This window comes from Mauremys reevesii, linkage group 3 (assembly GCF_016161935.1).
Source record: "Mauremys reevesii isolate NIE-2019 linkage group 3, ASM1616193v1, whole genome shotgun sequence".
Classification (NCBI taxonomy): domain Eukaryota; kingdom Metazoa; phylum Chordata; order Testudines; family Geoemydidae; genus Mauremys; species Mauremys reevesii.
In genome coordinates this window covers 107,410,320-107,429,078 of record NC_052625.1, presented here as the reverse complement: position 1 = coordinate 107,429,078, position 18,759 = coordinate 107,410,320, and the positions used below count along the sequence as shown (strand labels likewise).

The 18,759-nt window shown below is 45.6% G+C and overlaps 1 protein-coding gene across 2 annotated transcripts in view; it reads right to left on the bottom strand.

The window, feature by feature from the left end:
• The window catches only part of IL20RA (interleukin 20 receptor subunit alpha), a 31,932-nt gene extending 14,190 nt beyond the window's left edge, over positions 1-17,742 (bottom strand). The window contains exon 1 of one of the 2 annotated variants that reach the window (XM_039532194.1): positions 17,607-17,742. In XM_039532194.1, the coding sequence (XP_039388128.1) occupies positions 17,607-17,691 (85 nt within the window). In that variant the 5' untranslated portion in view covers positions 17,692-17,742. The remainder of the gene's footprint in view (positions 1-17,606) is intronic. The other variant, XM_039532193.1, reaches the window with a different exon arrangement.
• Between the last annotated feature and the right edge of the window lie 1,017 nt (positions 17,743-18,759).

Below are 18,759 nucleotides of genomic sequence, written 5' to 3'. Positions count from 1 at the left end.
CTCTCTGCTCTCTCTCAGGGCCACATTAGGGTTGCCAGGTGTCCAGTTTTTCACCAGAAAGTCCAGTCGAACAGGGGACCTGGAGGCATGTGGTTAGATGTACTGACTGGATGCCTAATGTCTGGTTACTGTGGGTGGGAGGCACTGAGTCATCAACCTGCACCAGCCCATGCTCAGCTGGAGCTGCCTTCTACCTGCATCTTGCGGGCTCTGCATCAGGCTGCAGCTCTGGAGCAGAGGGAGCCCAGCAGGGTGGGGAGAGGGAGATGGAGAGGATCCAGCTCTGAGGAAGGGGAACTGGGAAGAGCAGCAAGTGACAGAGGGAAGAGAGGGAGGAGTGAACGGGGGTGAGGCCTTGAGGGAAGAGGCAGAGCAGGGGTGGAGTCTCAGGGGAAGAGGCAGGGCAGGAGCAGGGCTTCAAGGGGAAGACATGAGGCAGGGCGTGGTTGTCATCAGTTAGAAAGCTGGCAACTCTGTGTTACGCTCCTGACTGCTTAACTTGCTTTCTGCTGGTTGCTTCTTGCTTTTTGTTTCTCACACACATCTTACAGATACATGAGCTATAGGATTTTTAGGCAACTACTCTCATAGAAACCCCTCTTAATCTTCTAGGGTTACCTTTTACTCAGGCCTTGTGTGGTGGCTTCTAATGTTTCCAGCGTTCTCACAACATAAAGAGGCAATTAATTGCTCTTTCCATTTAGCCTGAAAGAAAGGTGCTTATGATGCCTACTTGTTCCTGTCTGTTCTTATACATCAAAGACCTGCTTGATGGTTGCCATTAACACCTTCCAGCATAATAAGAACAATCAGGGATGACCTGGTTTGGACAAAATAATCATCACAGGTAGATTTTCGAAGATACTTAGGTGCCTTACTCTCATTGAAACTCTACCTCTCAGTCACAATTGGCCCTGACCCTCTTATTGAAAATGCCCATTTCCACCCTCCACCTTCCCCTCATTGTCTGGTGCTCAAACCCCAAAGTCCCCAGCTTTTCTCTACCTTTGAAGATCATAGTGGAGCCCATCAGGCATGATACCGTCATAGGCCAGGTCTACACTATAAATGTACATGGGTACAACTACATTGCTCAAGGGTGTGAAAAATCCATACCCCTTAAGCAACACAGTTCTACTGACCTAGCCTCTGGTGTAGACAGCCCTATGTCTATGGGAGGGCTTCTCACCACGACATAGCTACTGTCTCCCATGGAGATAGATTAACTATGCCAACAGATACACTCTCCCTGAAATGTTACAGTGGCGCTGCAGCATTTTAAGTGTAGACCTGCCCCTAGTTGTGCTGTGCTCCTGTTTCTTTCACACTTCCAAGCACTCTGATGCATTCTTGTTAGGCCGCATGTCTGATGGCAAAGCTCCACAGCACACAAGATTCCAACAATCAAATGCTACTTGCCCTAGGTCACTGCCCACACTTCCCCAAAGCCCCCTCCTGCTTGCCCTTTCCCCCTGGGCCCCAGCCCAGGCAGGCTTCTCCTCTTCAGTGTTGGTGGGCCTGGGGCTAGAGTGGCCAGGACTTGGGGTGGCTGGGGCTGCCCAGCGCTTTGGGGTCCTGGGTGCTGGGGCTGCATTTCCCAGTGCTGGGGGTGGAGGGAAGGGGCTGGAGGTGCTGGAGCTGGGGGGCCACACGCCCTGTGCTTAGGGGGTTAATGGTTAAGGTTGGTTAACAGTAAGCCCAATGCGCAGTGGTTAATCGTTTAACATTTTTACATCCCTACAGAGGATCACAAATTATATCCAGATGAAAAGGTGAAACCTCTTGACCAGGAAAACCAACAAAGCTGCACAAAACCGGAAAGAATGATTAATATGTCAGATCTGCATCTAAAACCAGGGCTGCCGAGAGCGGGTTCGGGCCCCGGTGAAAAAAAATTTTGGGCCCCCCCCAGCAAGGGCAGACCAGCTAAACAGGGCTGGGAAGCTAGGCCCTGGGAGCCCTTCCGGACTGCCGGGCCCCGGTAATTTGTACCGGCTTCCCCCCACTCTCGTCAGCCCTGTCTAAAACGCCAATATACATATCACTGCAAAGAAAAAAAACCCAAAACCAGCAATAAACTAGCCTGCTAAAGACCATCACACAAGCAGGCGACCTCACTGCAGTGAAATGTATAAAGCTAAGGCAAACTCTCAGCAAAAGACAGAACCAGTGACCACAAACTAGAGCTGAAAATTGGGAAGCAATCTTACAAAAGAGCGATTGTGCAACCTATGTAACAAAGGACAGATTGAGAGACAGAGGCACTTTTCACTCCAATGCTCAAAATATGAGGAAGCGCAAGAAAGGGATTTTCTCAAATTACCCGAAGTCAGGAGTCAGAAGAGACTTCTCACTAAAAAGCTATGAAGAAAAACTGTGCCTGATGCCAGAAGAAAGACTGTAGACATGGCATCAGACTGTGAATCAACCTGCCACCAGATCATGAATGGATGCCACTGACAAACAGACACCGGGGATCAAACTCCAAACATGGTGTTAAGACCTATCCTAGGTGGGTTGTAAACAAGTTTGACATATCCCAAGGGGTCAGCTAGTCTTTTAAATAGCATATTTTGGCAACACTTGTATACTTGTCATGCCAATAAAGTCTCATTGAATTGCGCCAGATAGAGGGAATCAGTTCTTGTTGCAGACACAGGCGATACCAAAACCTATGGAAGTCAAGCATCGGAATTTTATTTGCCTTTCTGAACCTTTTGGAGGTTCATCACTACATGAAAATATTTACATTTTCCCAGCATATTTATACAGCAGATCTGAGTCACGTATTTGTTTATTACACTAAAATATCTTTAAAAATATACTAAGTGTCAAGGTGGGGTTTCATTTCATGTTTTGCTTTCCTCCTCCCTCCGGTGTGGTTTCTGTGAAGTGAGGAGTACTCAAGACAGAGACATTGTCTCATCTACTGCAGGCGATCTCAGTGAGCAAAACCCACAGAACTTGCAAGAGAAGGGCTTTTCTTTAAAGAAAGTCACACTCCTGCTCCCCTTGAAGTCAATGAGAATTATACCATTGACTTGGAAGATGGAAAGATTAACTTTAATTTACACACTCAGGTGATGCACTGGATTGGGATTCAGGAGATCTGGTTTCTATTCCTGTTCTTGGCCCTGTCCATATATGCCATCTAAATTAATACAACAGTGCCATAGGAAAATCTATAGTAATCTAATTTACAATTATATTCCAAGATTTCTATTGAAGTTAATTAGCATATATAACTCATTCACTAGCTGCTTAATTCAGTTCCTGTCTTTAAAGACACATATTGAGCTCCATTATACCAGTGAGAATCAGGAGTAAATCCACAGATTTCAATGGGGTTGTCTGCATAACTGAGCTCAGAAGCTGATCATATACTCAACTTGACCAGATTCAATACATACAGAAAAACGTTCTATTTCATAGGAAATGTCTGCAATGACCTTTATCACTTTCTATCATAATAAAGCCACTTTCTGTATTTCTTTTATGAATGAGGAAATCTGGAGCCGCTACTACAGTGCAGGGGAGACTGTGTCTCCGTGTCTGTACAACACTCAGCACATCAGTCCCTGATCCTGATGGTAAGCTCTGGATAAAGATACTATAAATATTAAGTCATAATAATACCTTACATTTCATGACTCTAAGGCATAACTGAATTAGAAGGGAAGAACAAATACAGAATAATAAATTTAATCACATCAAACAATGACCTTAGAGTAAGCTACTGCAGAATTATTTAAAATAGAGGAACTAAACCGGAAACCTCCCTTTCTCAGGTGTGCAATCCTTAAACAAACCTATTGAAGTCAATGAGGCTACTCCCATGAGCAAGGGTTTGCAGAGCAGGCATATAATTTGAAGTTGCCTTTCTTTACATGAGATTTTGTTTGGTCTAGAAAGCTGGTTAGCTTTAATTACAGGTTATCACCATTTCTGCACTGTGCTAGAATCATATCTTTTTAGAGTGCAGTTATGGTTAGAACAGCGATCAGGTAAAATGTTACTTGTTCAATAGATTAGATCAGGGGTCAGCAACCTACCAAAGGTGGCATGCGAGCCGATTTTGCCTGGCATGCGGCTGCCAGCTGGGGTCCCGGCCGCCGGCCCCACTCAGCCTGCTGCCGGCTGAGTGAACGGATCCCCAGGCTGGCAGGAGACTGAGCGGGGCCAGTGGCTGGGACCTCAGACTGGCGGCAGGCGTGCCCTCTCCACTGCGCTGGGGTTCTGCCGCTCCCGGGAGTGTGAGCCGCTGGGGCGCGGGGCCCTGAGTCTGCTGCGGGAGGGGTAGCGGCGGCAGCTCACACTCCCGGGAGCCGCAGAGCCTGACCACGGCGAGGAGGGAGCCGGGAGGCGCATGGGGGCTGGCGCCCGTATACATCCACTGCAGCCTGCAGGAGCCCTTGGGGGGGCACCGGGCCACAGCCTGGGGAGGAGGGGCAGGGGGCGCAGCTGCTTCCCACTAGTGGCACCACCGCCTTTGCAGGGCTGCTGCTCCCCTGCACCGCGCCGGCTCCTCCATGGCTGGGGCTCGCTGCTGCCACAAGTGGGACGCTCTGGCTCTCCGGTGCCCCCGGAAGGCAGCTCCTCCCTGCCGAGCTGCTGCAGTGGCCCACGCCCGGCAAAGCCAGTGAGTGGACTCGGGGCGAGGGCCACCGGGGTGGGGTGGGGAGGGGAGGACTCGTGGGGGGGCTGTGCACTCTCCAGGGGAGTTCAGGGGGCGGGGAGGGGGACTCTGGTCAGGGGAGCAGCCCCTGGGGTCTATAAAGGCTCATTGGGATTTGCCCCTCAATGAACCGATGTGCGGGGGGAGGGGGCAAGATGGAAGTTTCACCTAGGGCGCAAAATATCCTTGCACCAGCTCTGCCCCAGGGGGTGCGTGCACCCCAGGTTAAGAACCACTGCACTAAACTGATAAGATCTGCATTTTAATTTAATTTTAAATGAAGCTTCTTAAACATATTAAAAACCTTATTTACTTTACATACAACATAGTTTATAGACTTATAGAGAGAGACCTTCTAAAAACGTTAAAATGTATTACCGGCACGCGAAACCTTAAATTAGAGTGAATAAATGAAGACTCGGCACAGCACTTCTGAAAGGTTGCCGACCCCTGGATTAGATCCTTGTGCCTAGTTAGAGTCATGTCTTTTTATTTTAGTGAAAAATAGCAAGCGTTAAGTGCCTTTTGTTCCTGTTAGTGCTGCAAAGCCAAGACAGCTATGAGAGACTATGGGATTTTATCTGGGCATGCGCCTCATCAAGAGGATTGATAAAGTTCCTATTACAGATTTATTATTGCTGATGTGTGAGCCATTCTACCTGAAATGTGGCGCCCAGCACTAGACACAATACTTCAGCTGAGGCCTAATCAGCACAGAGTAGAGCAGAAGAATTACTTCTTGTGTGTTGCTTACAACACTCCTGCTAACTAATACATCCCAGAATGATGGTGGTTGGTTATTTTGGCAAGTGTTTCACTGTTGACTCATATTTAGCTTGTGGTCCACTATGACCCTCAGATCCTTCTCCGCAGTACTCCTTTCTAGGCAGTCATTTCTCATTTTGTATGTGTGCAGCTGATTGTTCCTTCCTAAGTGGAGCACTTTGCATTTGTCCTTATTGAATTTCATCCTATTTACTTCAGACCATTTCTCCAGTTTGTCCAGATCATTCTGAATTTTAATCCTTTTCTCCAAAGCACTTGCAACCCCTCGCAGCTTGGTAGCATCTGCAAACTTTATGAGTATACTCTGTATGCCATTATCTAAATCAGTGATGAAGATATTGAACAGAACTGGACCCACAACTGATCCTTGCAGGACCCCTCTCTACATGCCCTTCCAGCTTGACTGTGAACCACTGATAACTACTCTCTGGGAATGGTTTTCCAAACAGTTATGCAACTGCCTTATAGTAGGTCCATCTAAGTTACATTTCCCTAGTTTGTTTATGAGAAGGTCATGCGAGACAGCATCAAAAGCCTTAGTAAACTCAAGATATTCCACATTTATTGCTCCCCCTCTGTCCACAAGGCTTGTTGCCCTGTCAAAGAAAGCTATTAGGTTGGTTTGACACAATTTGTTCTTGACAAATCCATGTTGTTACTTATCACCTTATTATCTTTTCTAGGTGTTTACAGACTGATTGCTTAATTATTTGCGCCATTATCTTTCTGGTGACAGGTTTCAAAGTGGTAGCCCTGTGAGTCTGTATCAGCAAAAACGAGGCGTCCTTGTGGCCCCTTAGAACAATGCTTCCTCAGCTCTCGTCCCCTTATGCCCGTATGTCGGAGAAAAACAGAGTTCTCACTCTCTGGTTGGGTGCAGCAAATCAGATACTTTATTATCTCTAGCAATTGCATGGAGGGAGAGAGCTAAACAGGTCTCTCTCCAGGTAAACAATTACAGCAAGCATTTATACCTTTTGTTACATACAATAATAAGCAACAGCTGCATTTTGTTTATACATAGGTCATCTTGATATCTTATTTTTCTCACTTCTATTTAGACTACAGTCTACATTCCATATCTAACACAAGGTCGCAACAACTTCTCACACAGTTCTTTCCCACTCGCCTCACACAATCCTCGCTTCTACAAGTCTCGCGTTATTAGGGTAACAACTAGCCTGACTCTTGCTCACAGAAGAGACTGTTTGCATTGAAATCCCTTTCAAATCCCTGTCAGTTCTTGCTCTACTTCCACACACACCCCTTTTGTACTTCTATTACAACTAGAAGATATGGAGACATATGCTGGGAAAAAGGAGCATTAGTTGAGGGGCCGCTGAGAGACTCCAGGGCAGTGTGGGGTCATCCACAGGCCAGAGGAGAGAAGAAGCCAATGCACCCAGCCCCCTGGAAGGGTTGCTGGGAGGCTCCTGAGGAGGCGGTGGTGGAGGCAGACATCTTGGAACCCAGGCATGACTATTCTTTTTGGCTAACTTTGCTGACAGGGTGAAACGAGCTGAGTGTTTGTCACTGCACTTGTCATGTTTGCTCCAACCCACTGGCAGGGCTGGTTCAACCAAACCCTAGGCTGCCTGCAAAGTCATTTGCTTGAGGCACACTTGATAATTAAGGGGAAAGTTGTTATGGTCAGTCTCTATTGCTTTATTTTGAATTCAAGTGATGGAAAGTCAGTACTGGCCTCAGACTAGTTGTTGTGAAATGTAAAGTGTGTTTGTATGGTATTAAATACAACTCTCTTTTCAGATTTGAGCAGTTTCACATCGAATGTTGACAAAAATGACTATTTTTGCAATGGAAACAGTTAAAACTGAATTTCTGTATGTTTTAAAAGCAAAACCATTTTTGCCTAAAGATAAATAATAATGGCCCATTCCTTTTAAAAAAAATCTTATATACCAGCAGTTTTTCAGAAAAAGGTTTATTTTAAATTTATAACAAAATGTGAAAAAATAACCCCAACTAACCCTTTATGAATATTTTTCACACCTCTCTCATCTACACTTAGCATTGCCGCTTTATCACTACTAACAACATCCACAAACATGAGCTTCCAGTGCCGCAGGACAGGACACCGCCATCTGCTACTAAAAACAGATTTAGCCAGGAAATGGAAAGGTTTTGTATGAGGCTATCTGAGCTTGGAATAATATTTTTCAAAATTCTCAAGGCTTGAACTAAGGTGTGCTTCAGGAATTAGCCTGTGTTTTGCACTTTTAGTGAGCACAGAGTTAGAAGAGGAGTCATGAAAGCTATAATCTGATTTTTTAACATGGATGTGCTGGACCAGCTCCTAAATGATACACCTGGGGCATTAGAATGAGCCTCTCTTTGCACATGTCCTCAGCAAAGAATGGTTATGATGCTCACACGACAGAGGGCTATTATCCATTAAGCAACAATGGTCCAGTTAAAATTGATAACTTTGTATTTATTGCCTGAAGGGTGTTTCTGACATTATTTGACCTATTAATAAAGCTTTGTCTGGACTAGAGTTTTTGCTCCTGTGAAATTAGAGTTAATTTATTGAGTTAAACTCCTACGCCTGAGTCTCCACCATTTCCTAGAACTAGGATCAAGCTTCTGGATGGTGTGTGAAACGTTGCCCCCCCCTCCCCCTTTCTCCAGGGCTTGTTGTTCCTCCAAGGTGTCAGTTCAATACTCCTCTGTAGTTTAGAATTCCAAAGGTGAGACAAAAATGGCCCATAAGCCTAACTAAGGCTTCTCCATCTTCTGACCTATTGCAGGCAGCAAAACTATGAGGTCAGTCTGATATGCCAGCTTGAAAGACAGCAAAACAATCTCCTTGAACATCTATCTCCAGCCTATAGCTAGACTTGCAAATGGCAGGATACTATTCTGGGAGACAGCAACTCCATCCCTCTGATCCAGCCCAGCAGAGCAGAGCACTCCCAATTTAGTGTCTGCAGGGATCATATAAGAGGTGAACATCCATCAATTCCCCTCCAATCCAGCAGCCAAATAGCAGGTAGTGCAAGAGGAACCCCTACCCTGTGTCATTTCCAGAGAATTAGGAAGGTGTTGGGACTATCTCCCTGCCTATCTCAGAAGAGCACTACAGTTTATTCCCACATGATGAGCTCAACAACCATGCTATGGTTGTGATCTCTCACATGAAATTAGGGGCCATCTGGAAGTATCCCAGTAGACTTGAAAGCATCATCCTTAAGTTCATGCCATCGGGGTGCTTTTCGCTGTTCGATATGCACACAACTCCTTTCTCCTCCTTGTGCCCAACATTCAAGCTTCCAGACACATGGAGCATGTGACCCAATCACATTTGGCAAACCTGGTTCCATCACCCCCAAATCCAAGGCCCCTCTGATGCCTCAGGTTTTTCAACTTGTCTGAACAAGCCTTGCTCACTGGTGTGGTGAAAGGTAATTGCGTGAGAAGAACCTGGGTTGCTACATAAGCCTCAAGGAAAGGAGTACTGGAGTCTCAGGTTGAGCAACTGCTCTCTGATAGCACACAGGAAAAAAAATAATTGTTGAGGTGTCCAAACATTCATTTCAGTCTGCTGCAGGGAGGAGTCCAGGGTGATCTGAGACTATGTGCTTCTGTCCCTGCTGCTTTATATAGCAATATAACCATCCATCTATTTACAGCTGAAGCATTGTTTTTATCAGTCTTCCTGTATATTAAAAGTGCTTTACTTCTGGAAAAGCTACCGATCATTTTTATTTTTATACTCTGCTGCTGTTTTTAATTAGCCCACAGTTTTAAGTGACTGTTGCTGAACATGGAATCATAAATGGGGAGGTATTTAGCCTAACCATCTGCTTCTGTTACATATAGATACTAGAGTAATGAGCAGAAAAAAAATACCTTTAATAAAATATATACAGTAGGACCAGAGAGACAATGTTTTACACTGACCGGGGTGGTCTGAGGGCAGGGTACACATATTTCTATTACTTTCTAGAGAGAACCCTATAACTACTGTACTTGCTATGATCAGTAAAAGGCTATGATTCTTGGATGGTGAAACCTGAAATACTGCCAAGTCTTGTCTATAAAGTTATCCAAGGTTTAATTAAATTTGGACAGTTGAACAGCTTCATCCCCACTTTGGTCTGCCACCTTTTTATGTCCAGGGGTGACAGGTTTGTATAATTTTTGGTGGTACACAGAACAGGTCCAAGTCCCACCCCCTCAACACCTGCCTTGTAAGCTAATATATATTTTTTTAAATAATGTAAAAATGTGTGGGCTCTGGGGTGGGGCTGGTGGTGAGGGGTTAGGCAGAGGGTTGGGGTGCAGGGGTGAGGACTGCGGGGTGGGGCTGGGGATGAAGGGTTCATGGTGCAGGAGGGGGCTCAGGGCTAGGGCAGAGGGTTGGGGTGTGCGGGCTCTGGCTGGGAGTGTGGGCTCTGGGGTGGGGCAGGGCTAGGGATGAGGAGTTTGGGGTACAGACAGGCTGCCCTGGGGCTGGGGCCAGAGAGGACTTTCCCCACCGGCAGCAGCGAGCTCTGAAGGAGGGGCCCCCTCTCTCCCCTGGCAGCACACACACACCTCGACCACTGTCACTGCATGTACTCCTAGGGCCCCTCTCAGGTCCATGAAGCCCCCTCGCCTCCCCTGTGGTGGGTGCTGGGGGGGCTGCCATCCAATGTGTGCCTCCTCCCCAGCTGCTGCCCCTCACTGTAGCCTCACTGGGGATGGGGCTGCCCCTCGCCCAGCGTGGGACAGGACTGGTGACTGCAGGCTGGGGGCCCCCCTGTGCTGGTGGAGGGTCCTGCCAGAAAAGGGAAGGGTCTGTCCATCCAAGGTGGAAGGGCAGGGTCAGGGTCAGCCTGCCCTGGCACTAGTGGTTGGGGGGCGCTAGGACCCTGTGGGGGCAGTTGATGCCAGAAGCCAGCAGAGCGTAGCGTAGCACAGAGCTGCAGGGGGCAGCCACCCACTGCCCAGGGCGCAGGCAGGGACGCTCGGGGAAGGTGTGTGGGGGCGGCAGGTGGGGCCGGGGGAGAGACCCGGCCCCGAACATTGGTGGAGCCAGGCCCCCATGCCCTGAATATTGCTGGAGCATGGGCACCACGGGCCCATATAACTTGCCGCCCCTGTTTATGTCCAAACCTCCATGAGCAACCACACGTGCCTCCGCCTTCCTAGAGCATAGCCGCTTTTAAATGTTTCTGATCTACATCCTGTACATTATCAGTTCAAACGTTATACACTACAAAAACAGGATACTGCTGTACTTTCAGAAAAGACAGCGAAAGACAAGTTACGAACAGTTAAGTCTTATGCAAACCACAGGCATGAACACTTACTACTTTCACAGTGTCTGACAGTTCTTGGAATCCCCTGAGAATCTAATAGAAAAAATTATCTCCTTTCATCTAAATGCTCAGATATCCATTCCTTGATGTCTATGTTTTTACGGGGTACTCAAGCTCAAATGCAGAGATCTCCATAAGCAGATTCAAGGTTCTATATACCCAGTAAATTAACACTCTACCAGTCTGATCTCTCTTCCGCCATTCCCATGCTCAGCCTGGGAACTGAGGTGGCAGCCAGAGGGGGCAAATAGAGCTTTGTGTCATCTCCGTGCTTCTTATAGTCAAAGCTCATCCAAGGGCTTTGCCTGTGGCCCCGGTCAGAGTAGCCTCGGGATCTGCGGGTAGCAGAGAGTAACAGGAGTCCAGTGTGCTCTGGCCATGCCCCCTACTCTAAGGGCTGGGAGGAGGGTTGGGGTAGAGCCATTCTAGCAGTTGGGAAGTCCTTTGTTCAGGCCAAGCAGATTGGGTAAAGCCCCTTTACATTGCTGGAGTAGCTAGTTCAACACAGAATCTGACCTATATATCTTTTAAACAAGAATCTTTAAACAAAGGCTTATTTAAATCTAGACATGTATACACCGAAGTGTAAAATCCAGATACAAATCTGAGCTTCTTCAATTTGGTCTGGATCTGGAGTTTTGTTTTGGATTCCCATCTTTACTTAAAACAGGTGTTTTTCTCTCTCTGAATCATTGGTCATATATTATTGGGAGGAGTTCCCCAGAAGTAACAGTATCTCCAACAGCAATGACATAGTTTGTAAGTGTTCAACAGTCTCTTGCAGAGGAACAATAAAAATGAAGTTCCACACAAGTCACAATCATAAAAACAAACATAACTGAAACCACTAAAGAAAAAAAAATACTCGAGGAATACCACATGATCATGCTTGTCTTGGAATTAAGAAAAGTAATCACATTAGAGAGCAATACTCCAGGGAGAATAAAGTTAGCAACTGAAATTGAATGTTGACATGTGAAGCTGCAATACAAATCCAGTTTTCTTATTTATTCCACACCTCACTGCTATTTTTTGTTTCTATGTCTTCTATGCTCAGCTACTTCTATTTCAAGTTAACAGAGTAGTTTGTATGTCTAGTTCTGGAAATCAGAGTCAAAAGCATGAATCATACCATGACCTGAAACAGTTTCATATGAGAAATATATAGATTTGAAGGTAACAAAGAACAGCTTGATTGTATTCAGAGATCATTTCTTTCTTAGTTCCCCTTATGCCTACACCTCTTTACTCCTTGAACCCAGCTCTTCTTTTCTTCTTCTTTCTGAATGAAACTCATCATCCTCCACAACCCACTGCACAAAGCCTGAGAATACCGTGTAATTATAGACCAAACAGTCATGCCAGACCCGCCCCAGGGTTCTACTGTGTATTGGCTGATCTAGAGCTGGTTCAGAGTTCCTTTCCCTAATATACAGGGGGTATGGATGTTTCCATGGCAGCCATAATTCAACCCTGCTGCATATATGCACTATGTACACTTAAGAGTAATACAAAATATTACATATCCAGAAAGGGGTCACATTTCTGATACTGTAATCTGTAAAGCTGTAATCTAGAATGTACTGAGTTTTCCCCACTAAAAATCTCACTTATAACATTAAGTCATCAACATAATGTTTCCACCTTGAATAATATACCTAAATCAAACAAGTCATTCTTTCACAATTTACAGTAGCCAATGTTTTCTCTTGACCCATTAAGACCCACTGATCCATGCCCCCAGGTGACTTACACCTATTTTGAAGTTAACTCCATTTTTATCAATGGATTGCAAAGACACACAGTGTATATCCATAAGTCTACAACGGCCTGTTTTTAAGATAAATGTTGCATGCCTTAAATTGGAGATTCTCTGTTTGACACTGTATTAGGTTAGCTAATAAATATTCTGCTCCTTCATCCTCTTGCTCTTCTCTATTTCTCAGACAACAGCTCCTTATTACAAAGTGCTATTTTGTGCATTTCAATGCTCCAATGAGTGTAAAAGGAATACATATCCTCAAGTTTACTTAATGAGATGGCTAGGGTTGCTTCTTGGCACTAATGGACTCTGGTTACTTTCCAAATCATGGAAAATGTGTCCTGATGGCAACAAAGCAGCAGATTAACCACAAAGAAAATAAAATCAGATTTGGCAGCACATAGACCTCTGGGAGCCTTAATTACAAACAAAACATCAGAAGGAATTTTGAGAAGGCACCTTTGAAGGTCTTATCTGGTATTCCCAAACCACAATTACAGTGCTATTTAAGCACTAATAAATATATCAGAGCACTTGCACTTTGAAGATATAACCCTTCTAATTTGTGTTTCCTATAACGAAGAGATTATGGGTTGGGGTTTTTTCTGGAGTGGGGGAGGGTGGGGAAGATGTTGGTAGGGAGCATTTACAGACCTGTTCATGAAAAGAGCTGAGTGCTCACACATGGTCAAGAAGAACTTACTAAATTCTCCTGACATTTTTGCCGATTCAACAGTGAAATCAGTGAGTGGGAGAAAAGGTCCTAAATTCTCCTTTCTTTCCAGAGAACAGATTTTTAACAGGAGATTAAAGATTGATTTACAAATATCTCTGCCCACCTTCCACCAAAATGCCTTCATTAAGATGTATTGAATATGGGATTTCTCTCTTTAACACACATCCAGATAAGTGTCAGATCATGCCCAGAATATCAGATAATGGGACTTCAGAACTGGGATGTCTAAAATTTCAGAGATGTCTAAAATACCACAGCACAATCCAAGTACTGTATGAACCATGCACTAAAAACCAGACCAAACCAACAAGCAACAACAACAACAAAACCCAACAACCCCAAAACATTAGGTGATCAGTGAATTTGAAAGTTAAAAATCCAGATTAAGTTTGAATGTTGCTGCCCCACTGTTGTACAGGTTGCCAAACAACAGAAAATCCAAAATAGAGGGATTATGGGACAGCTCTTGGACCATGCCAGAACTGAGTTTGTGTAACTCGGTTGCAAAGTTTTCTTTCAACCTCGTGGGGGGGATAGCTCAGTGGTTTGAGCAGTGGCCTGCTAAACCCAGGGTTGAGCTCAATCCTTGAGGGGGCTATTTAAGGATCTGGGGCAAAAATGTGTCTGGGGATTGGTCCTGCTTTGAGCAGGGGGTTGGACTAGATGACCTCCTGAGGTCCCTTCCAACCCTGATATTCTATGATTCTAAGCCTCTAACAACAATCCTGGCCTATTCCAGTTCCAGACTAGGCCCTCAGGACAACTCAAGTAGCTTTAGGACTATATTATGTCCATCTATCCAGGTCTGGCAGCACAGGCTCTCTGCAGCAAGAAAGGTGCTCTGGTCACAACCCCTCTACTGAGAGGATGGAGTAGCTCAGCTAGCTCTGCACCACATGGGGATTCCTTTACAGAAGCATAGTGCCAAGAGAAGCCAATTAAAATAGCTTTCCAGTTTTCTTGTGCTGCCAGAGTGTAGGGGAGGACTGAGGCTATGGCTCTACCCCCGCAGCTAAATGCACAGCTTCTCTGTTATTCCTTCATGTGGTTGGTTGCACATGGGACATTTGAGGGCATGCCTAAAGCAAATGAGGATGAGACTTTGGGACAACATGCTCTCAGCCAGTGGCTGTCCTCATCTCCTGTTCTGCTGGAGGAGAACACCGAGGAGCCATTCCTCGCAACCAACAAAACTCTTTTCACCTTTTTTTTTTAAAACCTTCCTCAAACAATAAAAAGCAAAAACAATTTTCTATCAATCAAAAAAGCAATTCTATGCCAATTTGATAAAAGAATTATTCCAGGATCTTTGTGCTAGCTTTTGACCAAGAGCAATATTCCCTACTCTCCTGAGTACCGGGGATTTCTGATTCATATTGACAGCATCACTGCCCTAATCTCATGAATAACTGGAAGTTAGCCCTGCTGCCACAACCCCATCAAAACAATGCATGGTAATTAAGGCCACAATTAAGAAGAGCCAAATCAAACAAGGGCTTTCTCTGCTTGTCTCTAGAAGACAAGTAGATATATGGATGAATTTAAATTGGTGAGGAACCTGCATTCCACTTACTGAAATGTCAGGGTTAATGGATTAAAGTTGATGAAGTACAGACAATTAATTGCCCCAAAGGAAATGGGCTATGTCAAATAGAGTGCACACTGTGAACTCCTATTTAAAAAGAATTTCAAAACCATAGATGCAGGGGACTGGACTAGACGGTCTCGCGAAGTCCCTTCCAGTTCTATGATTCTATAACAAAATAGGTTGTGAAAAGAGGCATCAGACACCATCACTACAGGTATTCAAAAGCATCCAGGATAAACACACCTATGGGCAATTCTGTTTCTCTTGGAACCACAGGAGTTTGGTTATGGATTGAAATGGGAGAAGAATCAAGCCCTTATGGGTTTAGACGCAGATCCTCAAAGGTGCTTAACTTCCAAGGAAATCAATGGGAATTAGGTGCCTAAATACCTTGGAGCATCTGGGCCTTAGTGTTGTGGAGACTGGCAACAGTGAAATGGAGCAAAATGAACTAAGTTTCCAAGGGGTCACTTCCAGGCCTAATATCTAGAATGCTTTGAGCTATTTTATCTTAGAGGTGCAAAAAGATTCCTGTAAGATGCTAAGTAGCATAGGCCCAATTTCCCCTTCACAGCATTTAGCTTACTGACTTCACGGGAATTACTCTTGATGTACACCAATGCGAGATGAGGATCAGGCTCTCATAGATCCTCAGCACTGTGCAGTCTAAGGGCCCAATCCTGCTATCCTTACACAGGCACTGACCTCAGTCTGAATAAGGACTGAGCATGCACTACAGGACTTGGCCTCAAGAGTATGTCTACAAAGCAGCTGAGAGGTGTGATTCCCATTGCGGGTAGACAGATTCACATTAGTTCTGATTGAACTAGGATGCTAAAAATAGCAGTGTAGATATTGCTACACTGGTGGTGGCTCGGACTAGTTGCCTGAGTCCAAGCCTGCCTGACCCATGCTGGGTTTGGGCTCTGGTGGCCAGCCCAAGCTGCCACTAGAGCAGCGACTTCCACACTGCTATTTTTAGCATGCTAGCTCAAATCTGCCAATCCATGCTGGGAATCACCTCCAAGGCATACCCTAGGTGACATCACTTGCAAACAGAAAACCTAAAGTCACAAGTACTCTTAGAAACAATTCTGCATGTAGGTATTTTCTATCAAAGTGTTTTTTACTGCTTCCTTCACTGTGGTTCCTTTTGACTTGGGCAAAAGAAGGGTGATTCTCAGCTGGGAGATATGGGAACGGTTCAGGGTAAGAGGTTGGGGTTGCTGTGTTGAGGGAGGATCCAGGAGAGTACTGGCATAGGTTAGCCAGGGTTTTACTGTTTGTTTGTTTTCTATAACAACACAATAATGATTTGTAGAGGAGAGCCGAGTCAGCAACCAATAATGGTTTGGGGAAGAAAGGGTTGAGGATAGTTTATATTTAAAGCAAAACAGGGAACTAATATGGTGTGTAACGATCACTGACCTGACCAGTTTGTCTATATGGTGTTTCCCTTCCCTTCATCTCTCTCTTGTGCATTCAGCATGAATGCTCTTTGGTACTGTCTTCTTCTGTGATTGGCAAGTACTTGGAATATTTTGGGCACCACCCCATCTAAATAATATTTCAAAGGGGCTCCATGAACTTACCTTTGGCTCAAAATTTACATTTGGTAAACATACGCTTTTAATCAAACCTGAAACCAATAAATTAAAAAAAAATCCAGTGAAAACAGTTCTTTTAAAATACTACTATCCCCTGTAGCATTTGAAATCCTGCAAGCTAGAGAACCTGAAAGTGAAACTAACTATAAACAAAAGAGAAAATGATTTTATTGTCTCATAAGAAAGGTATGCTAAAGGTAAACAAAGAGCCCAGAGGAGTGCTCAGGGTGTTATATTTTAAAAATCTTTACATTTAGTCTGCAGTGTTATTAGTAACACTAGTATGGAAATTTGTTTACATATGATATTTAAATTGTCAGTGTCCCTTTATTTGTTGGTTTAGTGGCACTCAATTTTTTGTAAAACTAAAAAAAAAAAATTATGCTTTATGCCAATGATTATTTTTAGATACTAGAGGTTTAGGTGAGTGATCTATCTGCACTTTTGTTACATAGTCATCTTTCCGCCCCTTCATTATTGTCAAACAAGGGTTTGAAATAAAAGCCTGGATATGAACTTCAAATAGGAAGTTTATAGGTATAATGGGCAGCATCAAAGCCATCATTCCAAACACTCTCAAACTCCCAGGGCTAATCCCCAAGCCTCCCCAAAGTTCAGGGTCTTTGGATTCAGTGACCCATTGATGTCCATAACAGAAAGCAAGCTGCAACTTGCACACACAGGTCCAGATGCTGCTGCTGACTCCAGATGGACAGACCTCTGCTGCTGCACAGCTCTAGCTGCAGGATTGGGACCACAGGGTCTACTTCTGTGAACACCTAGCAAGTAAGTTCACTTTTGTGAGCTGTCCCATTTGGCTCAAGTGCTTCCCGTGAGCAAAGCTACTCAGACCCCCCAAGTGTTTGCAAGATCAAGCCCTTGGATCTGGGGATTTCCAATAAGGCCACCCATCTAATAATCAACAGAATGATATATACTGTCTCGCGGGGCCACTAATTAGATGGTTCTGGAGATCCCACGGGACAAAACCCTCCAAAAGCTTAAAACCTAGCCGGAGCACGTTCAAGTCCCCCCGGAGAGAGGGGGAGAGGCGCACACCCGGGCCCCGGGCTGCACGTGCCTAGGGAGCGGGGCAGAAAGCGGAGGGAAAGAGCGGCTCCAGCCTACCTGGCGCCCCCGGAGAAGGCAGGAGCAGCTGCAGCATGAGAAGCCAGGGTGCTCCCGCCCGCCTCCAGGACCTGGGGGCGCACATGGGGCGGGCGGGAAGGTCTCACATCTCCCGGCTCCGCGGGGAGCCTCTGTCCGCCTCAGCAGCGAGCGCAGGGGTCCCTCCCGCTCCGGCCGCGCTGCTGCTGCTGCTGGGTGCAGGTGGAGAGGAGTAAACACTCGGCGGCAGGGGCGGAGCCGCCGCCGCTCAGTGCTCCGCGGGCCAGGCGAGGCGCGGTGCGCCAGCCGCCGGCTCGCTGCCCCGCGCAGCCCCTGCCCCCCGCAGCGCGGGAGAGGGGCCGGCGAGGAAGGGCCGGACAACCCCCAGCAGGCCGCGGGAGAGACTAGCGCGGGCAGGCAGCCAGCCGCTGGGAGCGGGGGCAGCCGCGTGCAGCCCGTAGAGGCGGTGGAATTTGGACCTGAATGAGGCTGGTGAGGTGGGGCTGCTTGATAAAGTGCAATGCTGGGGTTGTTTCATAAAGCGCAATTCAGGACCCCATGGGGCTGTTGCGTAAATTGCATCAGAGGCCTGGGAGGGAGTTAATAGGGGGTCTCACAATAATCGGTGATGCTGTTTAATAAGATGAAACAAGGTAAAGTTTCATGACACACACAACAGCTATTTTAAAAGAATCTTAGTAAGGTTGTAAAATCAAGCACTAACCCTGTGCAACCTCAGGTCAGTCCCTTATGCATATCCATTATGATAGCCTACATTTATCCATTACAATAGCCTATATTTATACAGCCATTGTCTATTTTTCTTTTTTTTTTTTTTTTGGCCACAGGCAACCTTAATTCTGGCCTTTCCTAACTTTTGAGTGTTTGACTTTGCAACCTTACGGGGTGCTGGAACAATGTTTATAGTGGGGGTGCTCAGAGACATTGAACCAAACTGTAAACCCTGTAGATGATGGAATCCACTTCAAGATGGGGTGTGGTAGCACCCCTAGTTCCACCAACTATGCAACCTTAATAATGGTCTCTTAACGTAGTTTTTTTTGTGTGTGTAATTTCCTAGTTTTTTTAAAGCAATCTGAAAAAACAAAATTTTCATCATATAGCACCATATTGACCCTCCACATGGGTCATCGGAAGGGTTGGATGCATTAGA